The 14,610-nt window shown below is 35.3% G+C and overlaps 1 protein-coding gene across 1 annotated transcript in view; it reads right to left on the bottom strand.

The window, feature by feature from the left end:
* Positions 1-737: 737 nt before the first annotated feature.
* Positions 738-14,610, bottom strand: part of LOC136024625 (uncharacterized) — a 69,630-nt gene continuing 55,757 nt past the window's right edge. Inside the window, exons 5-6 of the mRNA XM_065700055.1 lie at positions 5,760-5,876; positions 738-878 (exon numbers count right to left, since the gene is read on the bottom strand). Coding sequence (XP_065556127.1) covers positions 768-878; positions 5,760-5,876 — 228 coding nt within the window. The 3' untranslated portion in view covers positions 738-767. The remainder of the gene's footprint in view (positions 879-5,759; positions 5,877-14,610) is intronic.

Below are 14,610 nucleotides of genomic sequence, written 5' to 3' on the forward strand. Positions count from 1 at the left end.
CTCATACCATATGAGCTCTTGGCTCTTATTGCCTCGTCACAAGTGCCATATGAGCTCTTAGCTCTTGTTTTTTCTAATTTGTCCTTATGTGAACTAGCTATGTGAGACATGGGTATAACCACAGTGGATGAGAGGAACCCAACTGAACCTTTGTTCAGTTGTATCCCCATCTAATTCAACCCCAATTAAATCAGCTTATATTATTAAGATGAATATAAATAATATCGATCATTCCTGAATCAGCATTAACGTCAAATTATTCTACAAGAGAGAGATTTTTTAAGCGTGTTTTGAAGCTCTTGGCTATTATGAGCCTTTTTTTTTCTTTGAGCTAGTTTGTAGCTATTGCTGTAACAATGAGATGTAAGTGGGGACTGGAAAGTTTTGCAAATTTTCATACATATAAGACATACGGAAAAATTATTGTTTTTTAGAGGGCGGAGGAATAGTTTTGAATAGAAGCAGCCTAAAAACACTTACATAAGAATTAACCAACGAATGAAGACCACTCTATTCTTGTAATATTTTATCACTTCCGACAAAACGGGTTGAATTACCCTTTCTAGGGTAACCACTGAAAATGTGTGCCATAGTCTAGTACTTAAAGGTATGAACAATCAAGATCAGTAACTCTTACCACCTAACTCAAGAAGGGAACAGGGAAGAGTAGGTATAGTGAACAGTTAGGGAACAGAGCTTTCATTTTTGCAATGAAAAATAGTTCACACAGAGTAAATACGTTTTATTCTAACATTAACTTCAACAACTCAAACTTGTAAATTATTCATTGGTTCAGCATTCATTGTTCCATGTCTCAACATGAACAGCATTCTCTCTATCCATCTGATAAGTTCGATCAGAATAATGAGGAAACGGTCCTGAAAAAAAATCAATTAACAGAGTTAGTCAAAAATCAATTAACAGAGTTAGTCAAAAATCAATTAACAGAGTTAGTCAAAATCTACCATAAGCAGCCAGTTTCAAAGGATTTTTTCTGGGGTGGGGGTAACAATAAAACTTTTAAAATTTTATTATAGTATACGTACCCACTGAAAGTACCCAGTAATTCAGGAAAATTTGGGATTTTGGCTGGCTCGGCCCCGGCAATTCCCCTGCAAAAGTCCCTTTTAGACCCTCCCCCTGCCTTAAGGAACATCTGATTGATTATGCGAATTTTCATGATTAGAAAAACATTTTTTTTTGGGGGGAGGTTGATTCAGACCACCTTTAGAGAACGGAAGGACAAATGCCAGAAAGTTGCCATGCTTTTTAAGTAATTTTTCAGGAATAGAGGAAAAGCCACCATTTAAAAAAAAACTTAAGAGGGTGTTTCAAAACCTTAAACTCCCCCAATTGCCCCTTCAAAGCAAATAATTTCAGCAAGATGTCTTTGCATAGTCTTCAAGCCTTACAATTAAAGAATAACTTAAAACGTACCAAACTTAAAACGAACACATATTAACATAAGTGAGAGAAGAGTATGGGAGACAATCAGAGTCAAAATTGAAGTTGATCTAAAAGAAAAGAAATAAAAAACCAACGTCATCTACCTTAACGTAGGATAATCTAAAGTCCGTTTATTTTTATTCCGTTTTAATATGCACTAAAAGTAAAATGACTGCTTTGGGGGCCTTTTATTGGGGAGATAATAATTTAATATTTATTTTACATCAATAGCCACTGCTTCTTGTTACATGCATTATAAGCATTATACTCATTATAAGCATTATTTTCACACAATGTGAACATCTTACGGAAATCCTTACAAATTTGAACCAATGAAATTAAGACACTCTTTTGCATATATTAAAATAATCACTCTTAATCTCGTTGGCTAAATTGTCTGTGTGGGCAGTATTTTTTTATCCCTATTAAAGCCTCAAATATTCGGTAAAATTCAATTTCTTTGTTGGTTTGATCTCCCCGATCTTCGATCTGCAGATCCTTAATGCTGGCCTGATCTGAAGATGGTATTTTTAATCAAAAATGGGTGGTGAAGTGAAATTTAGAAGAGGCACATTTGATTGGAAATGTGTAGTTCTAGTTCCCTTTTAAGAGTCAAAAGTGATTGAGAGCAACTACCCCCCCCCCCCTTCACTGACATACTCTTTTCCTGAAATGTATTCAATTAACGTTTTGAGATAGCCATTTTGTTATTAACAGTAAAAAAAAAATCATATAATGTCTACATGATGAACACAAAACCCCAGAGCCCAGGTGTAAGTATTGTAAGATTATTATAGATCAGGTGGTTAAATGAGCTTTGGATCTGATGGAGCTCATCTGACTGGAAGTAGGAAGTCTTTGTGCCCTTTTCTAAGAGTCGTCGGAATGAATGTAGGGCAATCAGCGTCCTCCAAGCCTATCATTCCCTAAAACACATCCGATAAAAGTTTTAAGTAACCTTTTTTGTTCACTATTGTTGAAAGGTTCAAAAATTATCTCTTAGGGGATGTCAACCTCCCCTCAGTCCTGAGGACAAGGACTGGGGTTAAGTTAAGCAATTCGTTCATTGTTTACATACAATATTCGTGTGCTTGTTTGAACTTTACTTTCGAAGAAGACAAAGGGCATTCAGGTGAGCCTTTTAGAGAATGCTGACGGGATTGTTAAATTAAATCTAAACCCGCTATGTGTAATGATTGTAAAAAGGGCGTAACTCCAGAAAAAATAGAGCATTTTAATTTGTAAAATTCAGGATATGATAAGGGAGATGACCAAAAAGGAGATATTTCCATCCTACTAACTCTACTACAACTACTATCACTACTGATACCACACTGCTCCATTTACAACATTGAAGGAATATTCAAATTAAATCAAAAGGCGATATGTGCATGCACATTATAAAAAAAAACATCTCAAGAATTGGTTTTGAATTAATTTGGAACTTTCAAAGAATGCTTCTAGGGTAAGATCATCCGACCAATAGGCATTATTTGCACACTACTGCTAGTACTGTATTACTGCTACAAATACTACTACTACTATTTCTATTGTAACTACTTGTAAGGCTTAGAGCAATGAGATGAAAGTTTCAAGAGATATATGAATATGCAGGTCATGAAATGGACATATGAGCAATTTCATAGCATTGGCTAATTGTATGGAGTTGAAACTTCCAAGACTTGATGAGGGGATGTTCTACTGATCAATAGGCAATATAGTAATATTAATGTTGAAACTAGTACTACCATTATTACTATTAATACTATTACCATTAATGTCAATACTACTACTCTGACTGCTATTACAACTATGTCTAAGGGTGTGCAGCTGAAATTTTCTGGGAATTTTGAGGGGTGAAGGTGAACTGAATCACAACACACCGACTGTTTGCAGGCTGTCAAAAGGGTGTAACAGCAATATCTTAGAAACAGTTTGTTGTGTAGTTGGAACTAACAGGACTTTTGTGAGGGATGTTGAACAAACCTAAAGATGTTGAACTTACCATTATTATTACTTCTTAGTTATTAGGCTGTAATTATTACTGCCAATAAAGCTTAGGGTATTACAATTAATTCTACTGCTACTACCAATACCACTGCTATCAAAACTGAGGGTATTAAATATGTATTGAAGGGGATGTTGAAGATAAAAGAAGGCGCTATGCACAACCTGCTACTAATACTGCTAGAACTACTGCTGCTACACAAACTCTGGTTACTAAGCTGAAGCTTTAAAATAATATTTAGGTGGACGTTGAACTTAATCGAAAGAAACAATGTGAATGTGGACTTTCAAAAAGATGACACAGCAAAATCTCAAGAACAATTTACATTATACATAGCAAATTTAGTAAGTTAGACCTTTAAAGGTCAGTTGGGGGTATTTGGACTAGCCAAGAGGCACTATGCACACATTTTTAATACCACCACTACATTTGCTACACTGGACAGTTTAGGGGGAATTTCTATTAAACGAGAAAACTGTATGCATGCAGGTTTTCAAAAGGACATATAAGCAATATCATAGACAGTACCACTCCAGGCATTGTGTTAGTGATTGCCATTAAGTTACTTCAGCAATATACTGAGAGCAACTGAGGGTATTAAGTTTAAACTTTTTTTGGCTATTAGAATTAATACTTCTGCTCCTACAATTTAAATAAATAAAGAGCATAAGTGTATACAGGTTGTAAAATACCATAGATAGAATTTTTTGGGAATGATATCAAGTTGTATTGTTTGGTCAACTTGAGGTGGTATAGATTTAAATTAAAAATACTATTTGTGTCAAGATTAAACATTGTCTAAAAAGTTTCTCTGACATAGAAATAGCGAGCCAACCTATGGATTCTTATATAAAAAACCAAAAACCGAAAAACTGAAAGACTAAGACAATAAAATACGAACATAAATTAATAAAAAAAAAACTTTTTCCACAAAACAAGTTTTTCAAAAAAGTGAAATTTTCTATTAGGCCAAAAATGAGCAGAAATAAATTCAAATAATCTTTCCAGCGTAAAACTACCACAAATCACTATCAATAAATAAAAGAAATTCAAAACAAACAAATGTTACAATAAAAGCCAAGTCAAACTCAGAACGAGCAAATATTAACAGGGGTAGGGCTGATAAGCCCCTGCCTTCTCAAGACCAGAGAAAAATTTGCGCTTAACTGAAAACAAAATACGTTTTAAATGTTTCCTCTTTTTATTGTAATAAAAATAAAATTATTAGAGCCTTAAAGAATAAATATCAGTATCCACGGTCGTTTGTTTTTTGTTTCAGTAAAGCTCAAATTATGTTGTCGTCTTGATAATCGTTCTTTTTTTTTTACTGAAAACCATGTTTTGTGGAATTTCTTTTTGAATTAATATCAATAAAAAAAGGAACAGAGTAAATTTTTTTTTCTCACAAAATATTTTTTAAAGAAAATTCTAACGAATTTTTCCTTTTAACTTTTTCATACGCTTTTATCCATTTCGTACCTAATAACTAAGCAAAGAACCACTTTGTAAGTTAAGGATTATTCTATACTTTTAAAGGAATCTAAAGCGAGTGAATTTATAGTAGTTAATTATCAATTCAATCATGTTGTAGCTAGAAAGATTATAACTGCTCCCATTTCAAACATTAGAAAATCAGAAACTTGCACTCTACCCATCTAATTCCCTATCTAATTCACTGTATCCCCATCTAATTCGACCCCATTTAAATCATCTTATATTATTAAGATGAATGTAAATAATATCAATCATTCCTGAATCAGCATTAACGTCAAATTATCCTACAAGAGAGATTTTTCTAAGCGTTTTCTTAAGCTCTTGGCTATTATGAGCCTTTTTTTTCTTTGAGCTAGTTTGTAGCTATTGCTGTAACAATGAGATGTAAGTGGGGACTGGAAAGTTTTGCAAATTTTCATACATATAAGACATACGGAAAAGTTATTGTTTTTTAGAGGGCGGAGGAATAGTTTTGAATAGAAGCAGCCTGAAAACACTTACATAAGAATTAACCAAAGAATGAAGACCACTCTATTCTTGTAATATTTTATCACTTCCGACAAAACGGGTTGAATTACCCTTTCTAGGGTAACCACTGAAAATGTGTGCCATAGTCTAGTACTTAAAGGTATGAACGATCAAGATCAGTAACTCTTACCACCTAACTCAAGAAGGGAACATGGAAGAGTAGGTATAGTGAACAGTTAGGGAACAGAGCTTTCATTTTTGCAATGAAAAATAGTTCACATAGAGTAAATACGTTTTATTCTAACATTAATTCAACAACTCAAACTTGTAAATTATTATTTACCCAATATGGGAAGAATGGAACAACATTCATTGTCTCATCATCATCATCATGCCTCAACATTAACAGCATTCTCTCTGTCCATCTGGTAGCTGCGATCAGTTTAACGAGGATATAGTCCTGAAAAAAAAAATCAATTAACAGAGTTAGTCAAAAAGAGATCGTTATAAGATGCAAATCTATCATAAGCAGCCACTTTCAAAGGATTTTTTCTGGGGTGGGGTAATAATAAAACCTTTAAAATGCTGGCCTAATCTGAAGATGGTATATAAAATCAAAAAAGGGTGGTCAAGTGAAATTTAGAAGAGGCACATTTGATTGGAAATGTGTAGTTCTAGTTCCCTTTTAAGAGTCAAAAGTGATTGAGCGCAATTAGCCCCCCCCCCTTCACTGACATACTCTTTTCCTGAAATGTATTCAATTAAGGTTTTGAGATAGCCATTTTGTTATTAACAGTAAACAAAGAAAAATCATATAATGTCTACATGGTGGAAAAGAAAAAGAACATTCAGGTGAGCCCAGAGGCGCCATTTGGGGGGGGCCAGGGGTGGGCAAATGCCCACCCCAGATTCTTCAGGGGGGCCCAAGCTTCCACCACAAAGGGCCCTTTGCCAGCCATGATAATCTATTATGTTCAACATAATCCATTCTCTCCAATTGATTTAAGATTACTGCACACCTATTACTTTCACTGAAGTATTGTTTACTTAAATAAGAAAGTTTCTCGCTGAGGAGGGCCAGCCTTTAGTCTGGTTGAATTTTCCACATGCAGTTTAATCACTTAACCTTGTTGATTATGATCTTTGATGTTATGATTAATCTTAGAGGTCAGTGTGGCTGAGTTCGACATTGGGCTACAGTACGTAGATAACTTCGAAGACCACGCTGCCTTTCCATGACGAAAGTAAAACAGTTCAAAATAGGGATGATACCTTTTTATTGACAGTGAAATATAAAATTATTTAACTGGATATTTCGAACACATATACAGTGTTCATCATCAGCAGTAAAACTCGAGTTTTACTGCTGATGATGAACACTGTATATTTGTTCGAAATATCCAGTTAAACAATTTTATATTTCACTGTCAATAAAAAGGTATCATCCCTATTTTGAACTGTTTTACTTTTGGGTTACAGTACATTTTCATGCAACACACGGGTGCCGAAAATGAGTTTTTACTTAGAATATTCAATCGGTGTGCTGCCAAAACTCTCATTTTTTTTCTTATGTGAAAGTTGGGGGCCCAAAATTGAGTTCATGTCCACCCCAAGGTTTGGCCCAAATTGCGCCTCTGTATATCTATATATATAAAAATAAGTTGTCTGTCTGTGTGTCTGTCTGTGGATCAGGTGACGTCATGTTTCTGTGTTGACTGACGTCATGAAATTAGTTGTCGTCATTTTTGCTTTGACGGTGACGTCATTCAAGATATTTAAGACATATGTTCACGTAGAAATCTATTAATGTTTAAGTTTACAATGACTGATGAACTTACCATGGCAAAAGCCGATGAAGATGCTCAAAGAGTCTATGCCAAAAAACTTGTTGCTGATAGAGAAAGTCAGAAAAGAAAGCGTGCCGAGGAACTACCAGAGCAACGCGAAAGCAGACTTGCTGCTACAAGAGAAAGTGAAAAAAGAAGGCGTGCCGGGGAATCAAAAGAACAGCAAGGAAACAGGCTTGAGGCTGATAGAGAAAGAAAGAACAGAAAGCGTGCCGAGGAATCAAAAGAACAGCAAGGAAACAGGCTTGAGGCTGATAGAGAAAGAAAGAACAGAAAGCGTGCCGAGGAACTACCAGAGCAACGCGGAAGCAGACATGCTGCTAAAAGAGAAAGTGAAAAAAGAAGGCGTGCCGAGGAATTACAAGAACAGCAAGAAATCAGGCTTGCTGCTGATAGAGAAAGTAAGAAAAGAAAGCGTGAAAAGGAATCACAAGAACAGCAAGAAATCAGGCTTGCTGCTGATAGAGAAAGTAAGAAAAGAAAGCGTGCCGAGGAATCAGAGCAACCTGAAAGTTCTTTTCCACGAAAATAATAATTTAGTGCGTCTGTTCAAAACAGCCATCGATTTGATGCCTACTGATACGCATAAAATTGTTATTTCCGCTGACAAAACGCCTCCTGGCCAACATGTGCGTAGATACAATGCTCCAACTATCGACGAAGTGGCAATCGTTATGGTCAGTGATCAGTTTTTACCTCGAGATATTATTCTTCATAAGCGAAACGCTCAGTTGTTAAGAATTGCTGAAACTCATCGATGCTACGATGCCCTACAATATCCTATCATTTTTTGGGATGGAGCCGACGGCTATCACTTTAATATTAAATTGATGAATCCAGCCACTAACAAAGAAATGAATAAGAAATGCAGTGCAATGCATTATTATTCCTATAGACTAATGATTCGGCAGGATGAAGAAAATTATATTTTAAAATGCCGTGAATTGTTTCACCAATTCGTCGTTGATATGTATGCTAAAATTGAATCAGAACGTTTGCTATATATCCGCCTGAATCAGACCAAGCTCCGCTCTGAAAAATACATTCATTTGCGAGATGCAGTTATAAATGACGGTAATACCAGAAACGTTGGAAGATTAACAATTTTACCTTCGTCATATGCTGGCAGTCCCCGTCATATGCATGAATATGCTCAAGATGCTATTGCGTATGTTCGTCTCTATGGTCGTCCAGATTTATTTATTACATTTACATGTAATCAATCTTGGGACGAGATACTGCAGCTTTTACTTCAAGGACAATCGGCGGTTCATAGGCATGACATTACGGCCCGTGTCTTCCGGCAAAAGTTGAAATCACTGATAAACTACATTGTAAAACTTGAAGTGTTTGGGTCAGTGCGATGCTGGATGTACTCAGTGGAATGGCAAAAACGAGGTTTGCCACACGCACATATACTAATCTGGCTACATAAAAAAATTACTTCGAACGAAATTGATGATGTGATTTCCGCTGAAATACCTGATAAAAATGTCGATAAGGGGTTACATGCTATTATTGTAAAAAATATGATACATGGACCTTGCGGTGCACTGAACGAAAATTCACCATGCATGGCCAAAGGAAGGTGCACAAAGCAATATCCTCGACTTTTAGTATCAAACATAATTACTGGCAATGATGGTTACCCACAATATAGAAGAAGATCTACTGAAGATGGCGGTAAAACAGCAATAATAAAGAAGCGTAACGGTACCACCATCGAAGTAGATAACCAGTGGGTTGTTCCATATTCCCCATTATTATCAAAAACATTTAATGCACACATAAACGTTGAATACTGTAACTCCGTAAAGGCAATCAAATACATATGTAAATACGTCAACAAAGGCAGTGACATGGCAGTATTTGGCTTGCAGCCCGAAATCAAAGATTTCGATGAAATCGTACAATATCAGGCTGGAAGATACATAAGAATTAATGAAGCTGTTTGGTGAATTCTTTCATTTCTGATACATGAACGTATTCCAGCTGTTATTCACTTAGCGGTACATTTACAGAATGGTCAACGTGTTTATTTCACGGAAACCAACGTGCAACAAAGAGTCCTGAATCCACCGGATACAACATTAACAGCTTTTTTTTTTCTTTGCAAAAATGATTCTTTTGCAAAAAAACTGCTGTATACTGAAGTGCCTTCGTATTACACGTGGAATACTAAAAATAAAGTATTTGAACGTCGAAAACAGGGTAAGTCAGTCGACGGCCAACCTACCATCTTCAAAGATACCACGATAGAAAGACTCTACACCGTTCACCCCAATCAACATGAATGCTTCTTTCTACGCCTGCTTTTGATGAACGTACCTGGTCCGACATCCTTTGAGTATTTGAGGACTGTAAATGGTACTATACATGACACTTACCGTAGTGCATGCCAAGCTCTGAATTTATTGGAGAATGACCAACACTGGGATAACTGCATCAATGACGCGTGCGAAACGTCAACCCCAAGTCAAATTCGTGCATTGTTTGGCATCATTTTCACAACTTGCTCTCCATCAGCTCCTACAGAGTTATGGGAAAAATATAAGTCAAAAATGTCCGAAGATATACTCCATCGAAAACAGTTAGAGACGTCAGATATGACTTTTGATTTTACATCAGAAATTTATAACTACACTTTAGTTGTTATAGAAGATTTGTGCGTACGTATGGCAAACAAACCTCTTCAGGATTTGGGAATGCCTTCACCTAACCGTATCGCTGCTGTTTCGACATGTGTAGAATTGGATCGTGAACAAATTTACAGTACGAGTGATCTATTGTCGTATGTACAAAATAACATTTCCAAGTTAACGTCGGAACAAAAGGACATTTATGATACGATAATGCATTGTGTCGATAACAACGTTGGAGAAATTTTCTTTTTGGATGCGCCAGGAGGTACTGGTAAAACGTTTGTGATAAAACTGATTCTGGAATCAATTCGATCAAAAAATGATATAGCGTTGGCAATTGCGTCGTCCGGAATAGCCGCAACATTGCTGCCTGGTGGAAGAACTGCTCATTCCGCTTTGAAATTGCCTCTGAACTTACATTCTACAGAAACTCCCACGTGCAATATTTCCAAATCATCTGGGATGGGTAAAGTATTGCAGCAATGCAAACTTATTATTTGGGATGAGTGCACAATGGCACACAAAAAATCGCTCGAGGCTCTGGATCAATGCTTGAAAGATTTGCGAGGGAAGTCGAAACCCTTTGGCAGCACATTAATATTGCTTGCGGGAGATTTCAGGCAAACATTACCTATAATACCTAGATCAACTCCTGCAGACGAAATGAATGCTTGCCTGAAAAATTCTAATTTATGGGCACACGTAAAAACATTAAAATTAACTACAAATATGCGTGTCCGATTGCAAAACGATGACTCCGGTCAAACATTTTCAGATCAATAGCTGGCAATGGGAAACGGAAAGCTCCCAGTAGACTCAGTTTCAGGACGTATACAACTACCTGCTGATTTCTGTAATTTAGTGACGTCCAAAAATGAATTGATTGAAAAAGTATTTCCGAATATTCTAAAAAATTATAAAAATAATAAATGGCTAAGTGAAAGAGCGATTCTCGCACCCAAAAATATAGACGTCCACGAAATCAACAATATTGTTTTGACCAAGATTCGAGACCAGGCAGTCCTTTACAAGTCAGTCGACACAGTTTTGGAACCAAATGAAGCGGTTAATTATCCATCTGAATTTTTAAATTCCATAGATCTTTCAGGGTTTCCACCACACGTGCTACAACTAAAAATAGGCGTACCAATAATACTTTTAAGAAATATAAACCCACCAAAGCTTTGCAATGGCACTCGACTTGCCGTAAAAAAAACAATGGAAAACCTAATAGAGGCCACAATCTTGACAGGGCCTTTTGAGGGTGAGACTGTTCTTATTCCTCGCATTCCCATGATTCCAACGGATCTGCCTTTTCAATTTAAAAGATTGCAATTCCCAATTCGATTAGCATTTGCAATCACCATTAACAAAGCTCAAGGTCAATCATTAGAAAAATGTGGTATAGATCTTAATACTGATTGTTTTTCCCATGGACAATTGTACGTTGCATGTTCGAGGGTCGGTAAACCTGACAATCTATTTATATGCAGCGACAATTGGACAGCGAAGAATGTTGTATATTCGCAAGTTTTACGCAGTTAATTTGTATTTTGGAACCAAATGAAGCGGTTAATTATCCATCTGAATTTTTAAATTCCATAGATCCTTCAGGGTTTCCACCACACGTGCTACAACTAAAAATAGGCGTACCAATAATACTTTTTAAGAAATATCAACCCACCAAAGCTTTGCATTGGCACGCGACTTGCCGTAAAAAAACAATGGAAAACTTAATAGAGGCCACAATCTTGACAGGGCCTTATAAGGGTGAGGCTGTTCTTATTCCTCGCATTCCCATGATTCCAACGGATCTGCTTTTTCAATTTAAAAGATTGCAATTCCCAATTCGATTAGCATTTGCAACCACCATCAACAAAGCTCAAGGGCAATCACTAGAAAAATGCGTTATAGATCTTAATACAGATTTCTTTACCAATGTACAATTGTATGTTGCATCTTTGAGGGTCGGTAAACCTGACAATCTATTTATACGCACAGACAATGGGACAGCGAAGACTGTTGTATATTCACAAGTTTTACGTAGTTAATTTGTATTGTATCTATCTATCTATCTATCTATATAAAAACGAGTTGTGTGTATGCATGTTTGTTTGTTTGTAAAAAGAGCGTTTGCATATGACGTCATTATTAGTACATACGGCTTTGTATATGGACAGACAATGGGAAAGCCAAGAATGTTGTATATTCGCAATTTTTACGTAGTTTGAAAAACATATATAAATCTATCTATATTCACAGGTGGGACACAGGGACACAACTACAATGGCGCGTAACTAATATGGCGCGTAACGACTTACGCGTGCGGGGGGGCTTGGGGGGGCGCGAAGCGCCTCCCCAACAGCTAGTATATATATATATATATATATATATATATATATATATATATATATATATATATATATATATATATATATATATATATATATATATATATATATATGACGACCGGGACACAGGGAATATAAATAACGACTGGGAACCTCAAAGAGAAATTACAGACTGGGACACCCGGACACAAATCACGACCGGGACACAGGGACACAACTACAACGGGGACGCCAGGGGCATAGGCGGGATATATAAATGACGACCGGGACACAGGGATTGTTCGAATAGAAATTACAGACCGGGACACCGGGACACAAATGACGACCGGGACACCGGGACACAGGGAATATAAATGACGAACGGGACACTCAAAGAGAAATTAAAAACTGGGACACCGGGACACAAATGACAACCGGAACACAGGGAACATAAATGACGACCGAGACACAGGGACACATCATTAGAATAACGAGGTATAGATCTGAATACGGATTGTTTTCCCCATGGACAATTATATGTTGCATGTTCAAGAGTCAGTAAACCTGACAATCTATTTATATGAATAGACAATGGGACAGCGAAGAATATTGTATATACGCATGTTTTACGTAGTTAAAAACACACACACACACACACACACACATATATATATATATATATATATATATATATATATATATATATATATATATATATATATATATATATATATATATATGACGACCGGGACACAGGGAATATAAATAACGACTGGGAACCTCAAAGAGAAATTACAGACTGGGACACCCGGACACAAATCACGACCGGGACACAGGGACACAACTACAACGGGGACGCCAGGGGCATAGGCGGGATACCTCTTAGGGAGAGAAATGTTGACCCCATCCTTCCCGTGCGTTCCATTGAAGAATTAGACTGAAATTCTGACTATAACACGGACTCTTAATTTAATTTAAAAGAACAAGTTTTTTCAACTGAAAGTAAGAAGCAACATTAAAACTTGAAACGAAGAGAAATTATTCCATATATGAGGGGTGTTGCTCCCTCCTCAATACCTAGTTTTTCACGCTAAAGGTTTTAGTACTTTAAAAAATGCTTCTTATTCTAATTGCGTTTCAGGAACCGTTCCTAAAGAATTGGGACAAAAGGCAAACTCTAGCGTAAAGAGCAAGGTATTGAGGAGGAGGTAATCTCCCGTATAATATCTGTTCGTTTAAAATTTTAATGTTGCTCCGGTTGAAAATATTTTTTTATTTAATTTCTTATCGTTTTTCGTTTTTATGGCACTTGGTATTAACCCCTCTGACATATATATATATATATATATATATATATATATATATATATATATATATATATATATATATATATATATATATATATATATATATATATATATATATATCTATATATATAAAAATAAGTTGTCTGTCTGTGGATGTGTGGATCAGGTGACGTCACCTGAAAAAACTGGATCAGGTGACGTCAAAACTGAAAAAACTAAAAAAAGGCAAAAACTACAAAAAAAACTAAAAACTAATAAAAAAAATAAAAAAGCTAAAAAACTAAAAAAACTATAAAGGTAAAAACCAATAAAAAACTAAAAAAAAAACTGAAAAAACTAAAAAAAGGCAAAAACTACAAAAAAAAACTAAAAACTAATAAAAAAAGTAAAAAAGCTAAAAAACTAAAAAAACTAAAAAAACTAAAAAAAGGTAAAAAACTAAAAAAATAAAAAATACAAAAAAAATTAAATACAAAAAAAGGAAAAAACTGAAAAATAAGCTAAAATAAAGGTAAAAACCAATAAAAAACTAAAAAGAAAAAAAGGAAAAAACTAATAAATGACGACACTCAAAGAGAAAGCGACCAGGACAAAAGGAATGTTCGATTAGCAATCAACAAAGCACCGGGACACAGGGAGTATAAATGACGACCAGGACATAAGTAAAAAAAAAAAAAACTATCTATATATATAAAAATAAGTTGTCTGTGGATCTGTGGATCGTGGATCAGGTGACGTCACCTGAAAAAACTGGATCAGGTGACGTCAAAACTGAAAAAACTAAAAAAAGGCAAAAACTACAAAAAAAAACTAAAAACTAATAAAAAAAATAAAAAAGCTAAAAAACTAAAAAAACTAAAAAAAGGCAAAAACTACAAAAAAAACTAAAAACTTATAAAAAAGCTAAAAAACTAAAAAAACTAAAAAAAGGCAAAAACTGCAAAAAAACTAAAAACTAATAAAAAAAATAAAAAAGCTAAAAAACTAAAAAAACTAAAAAAACTAAAAAAAGGTAAAAAACTAAAAAAACTAAAAACTAAAAACAACTAAACAAAAGGAAAAAACTGA

Source organism: Artemia franciscana, chromosome 3 (genome assembly GCF_032884065.1).
Source record: "Artemia franciscana chromosome 3, ASM3288406v1, whole genome shotgun sequence".
NCBI classification, from domain to species: domain Eukaryota; kingdom Metazoa; phylum Arthropoda; class Branchiopoda; order Anostraca; family Artemiidae; genus Artemia; species Artemia franciscana.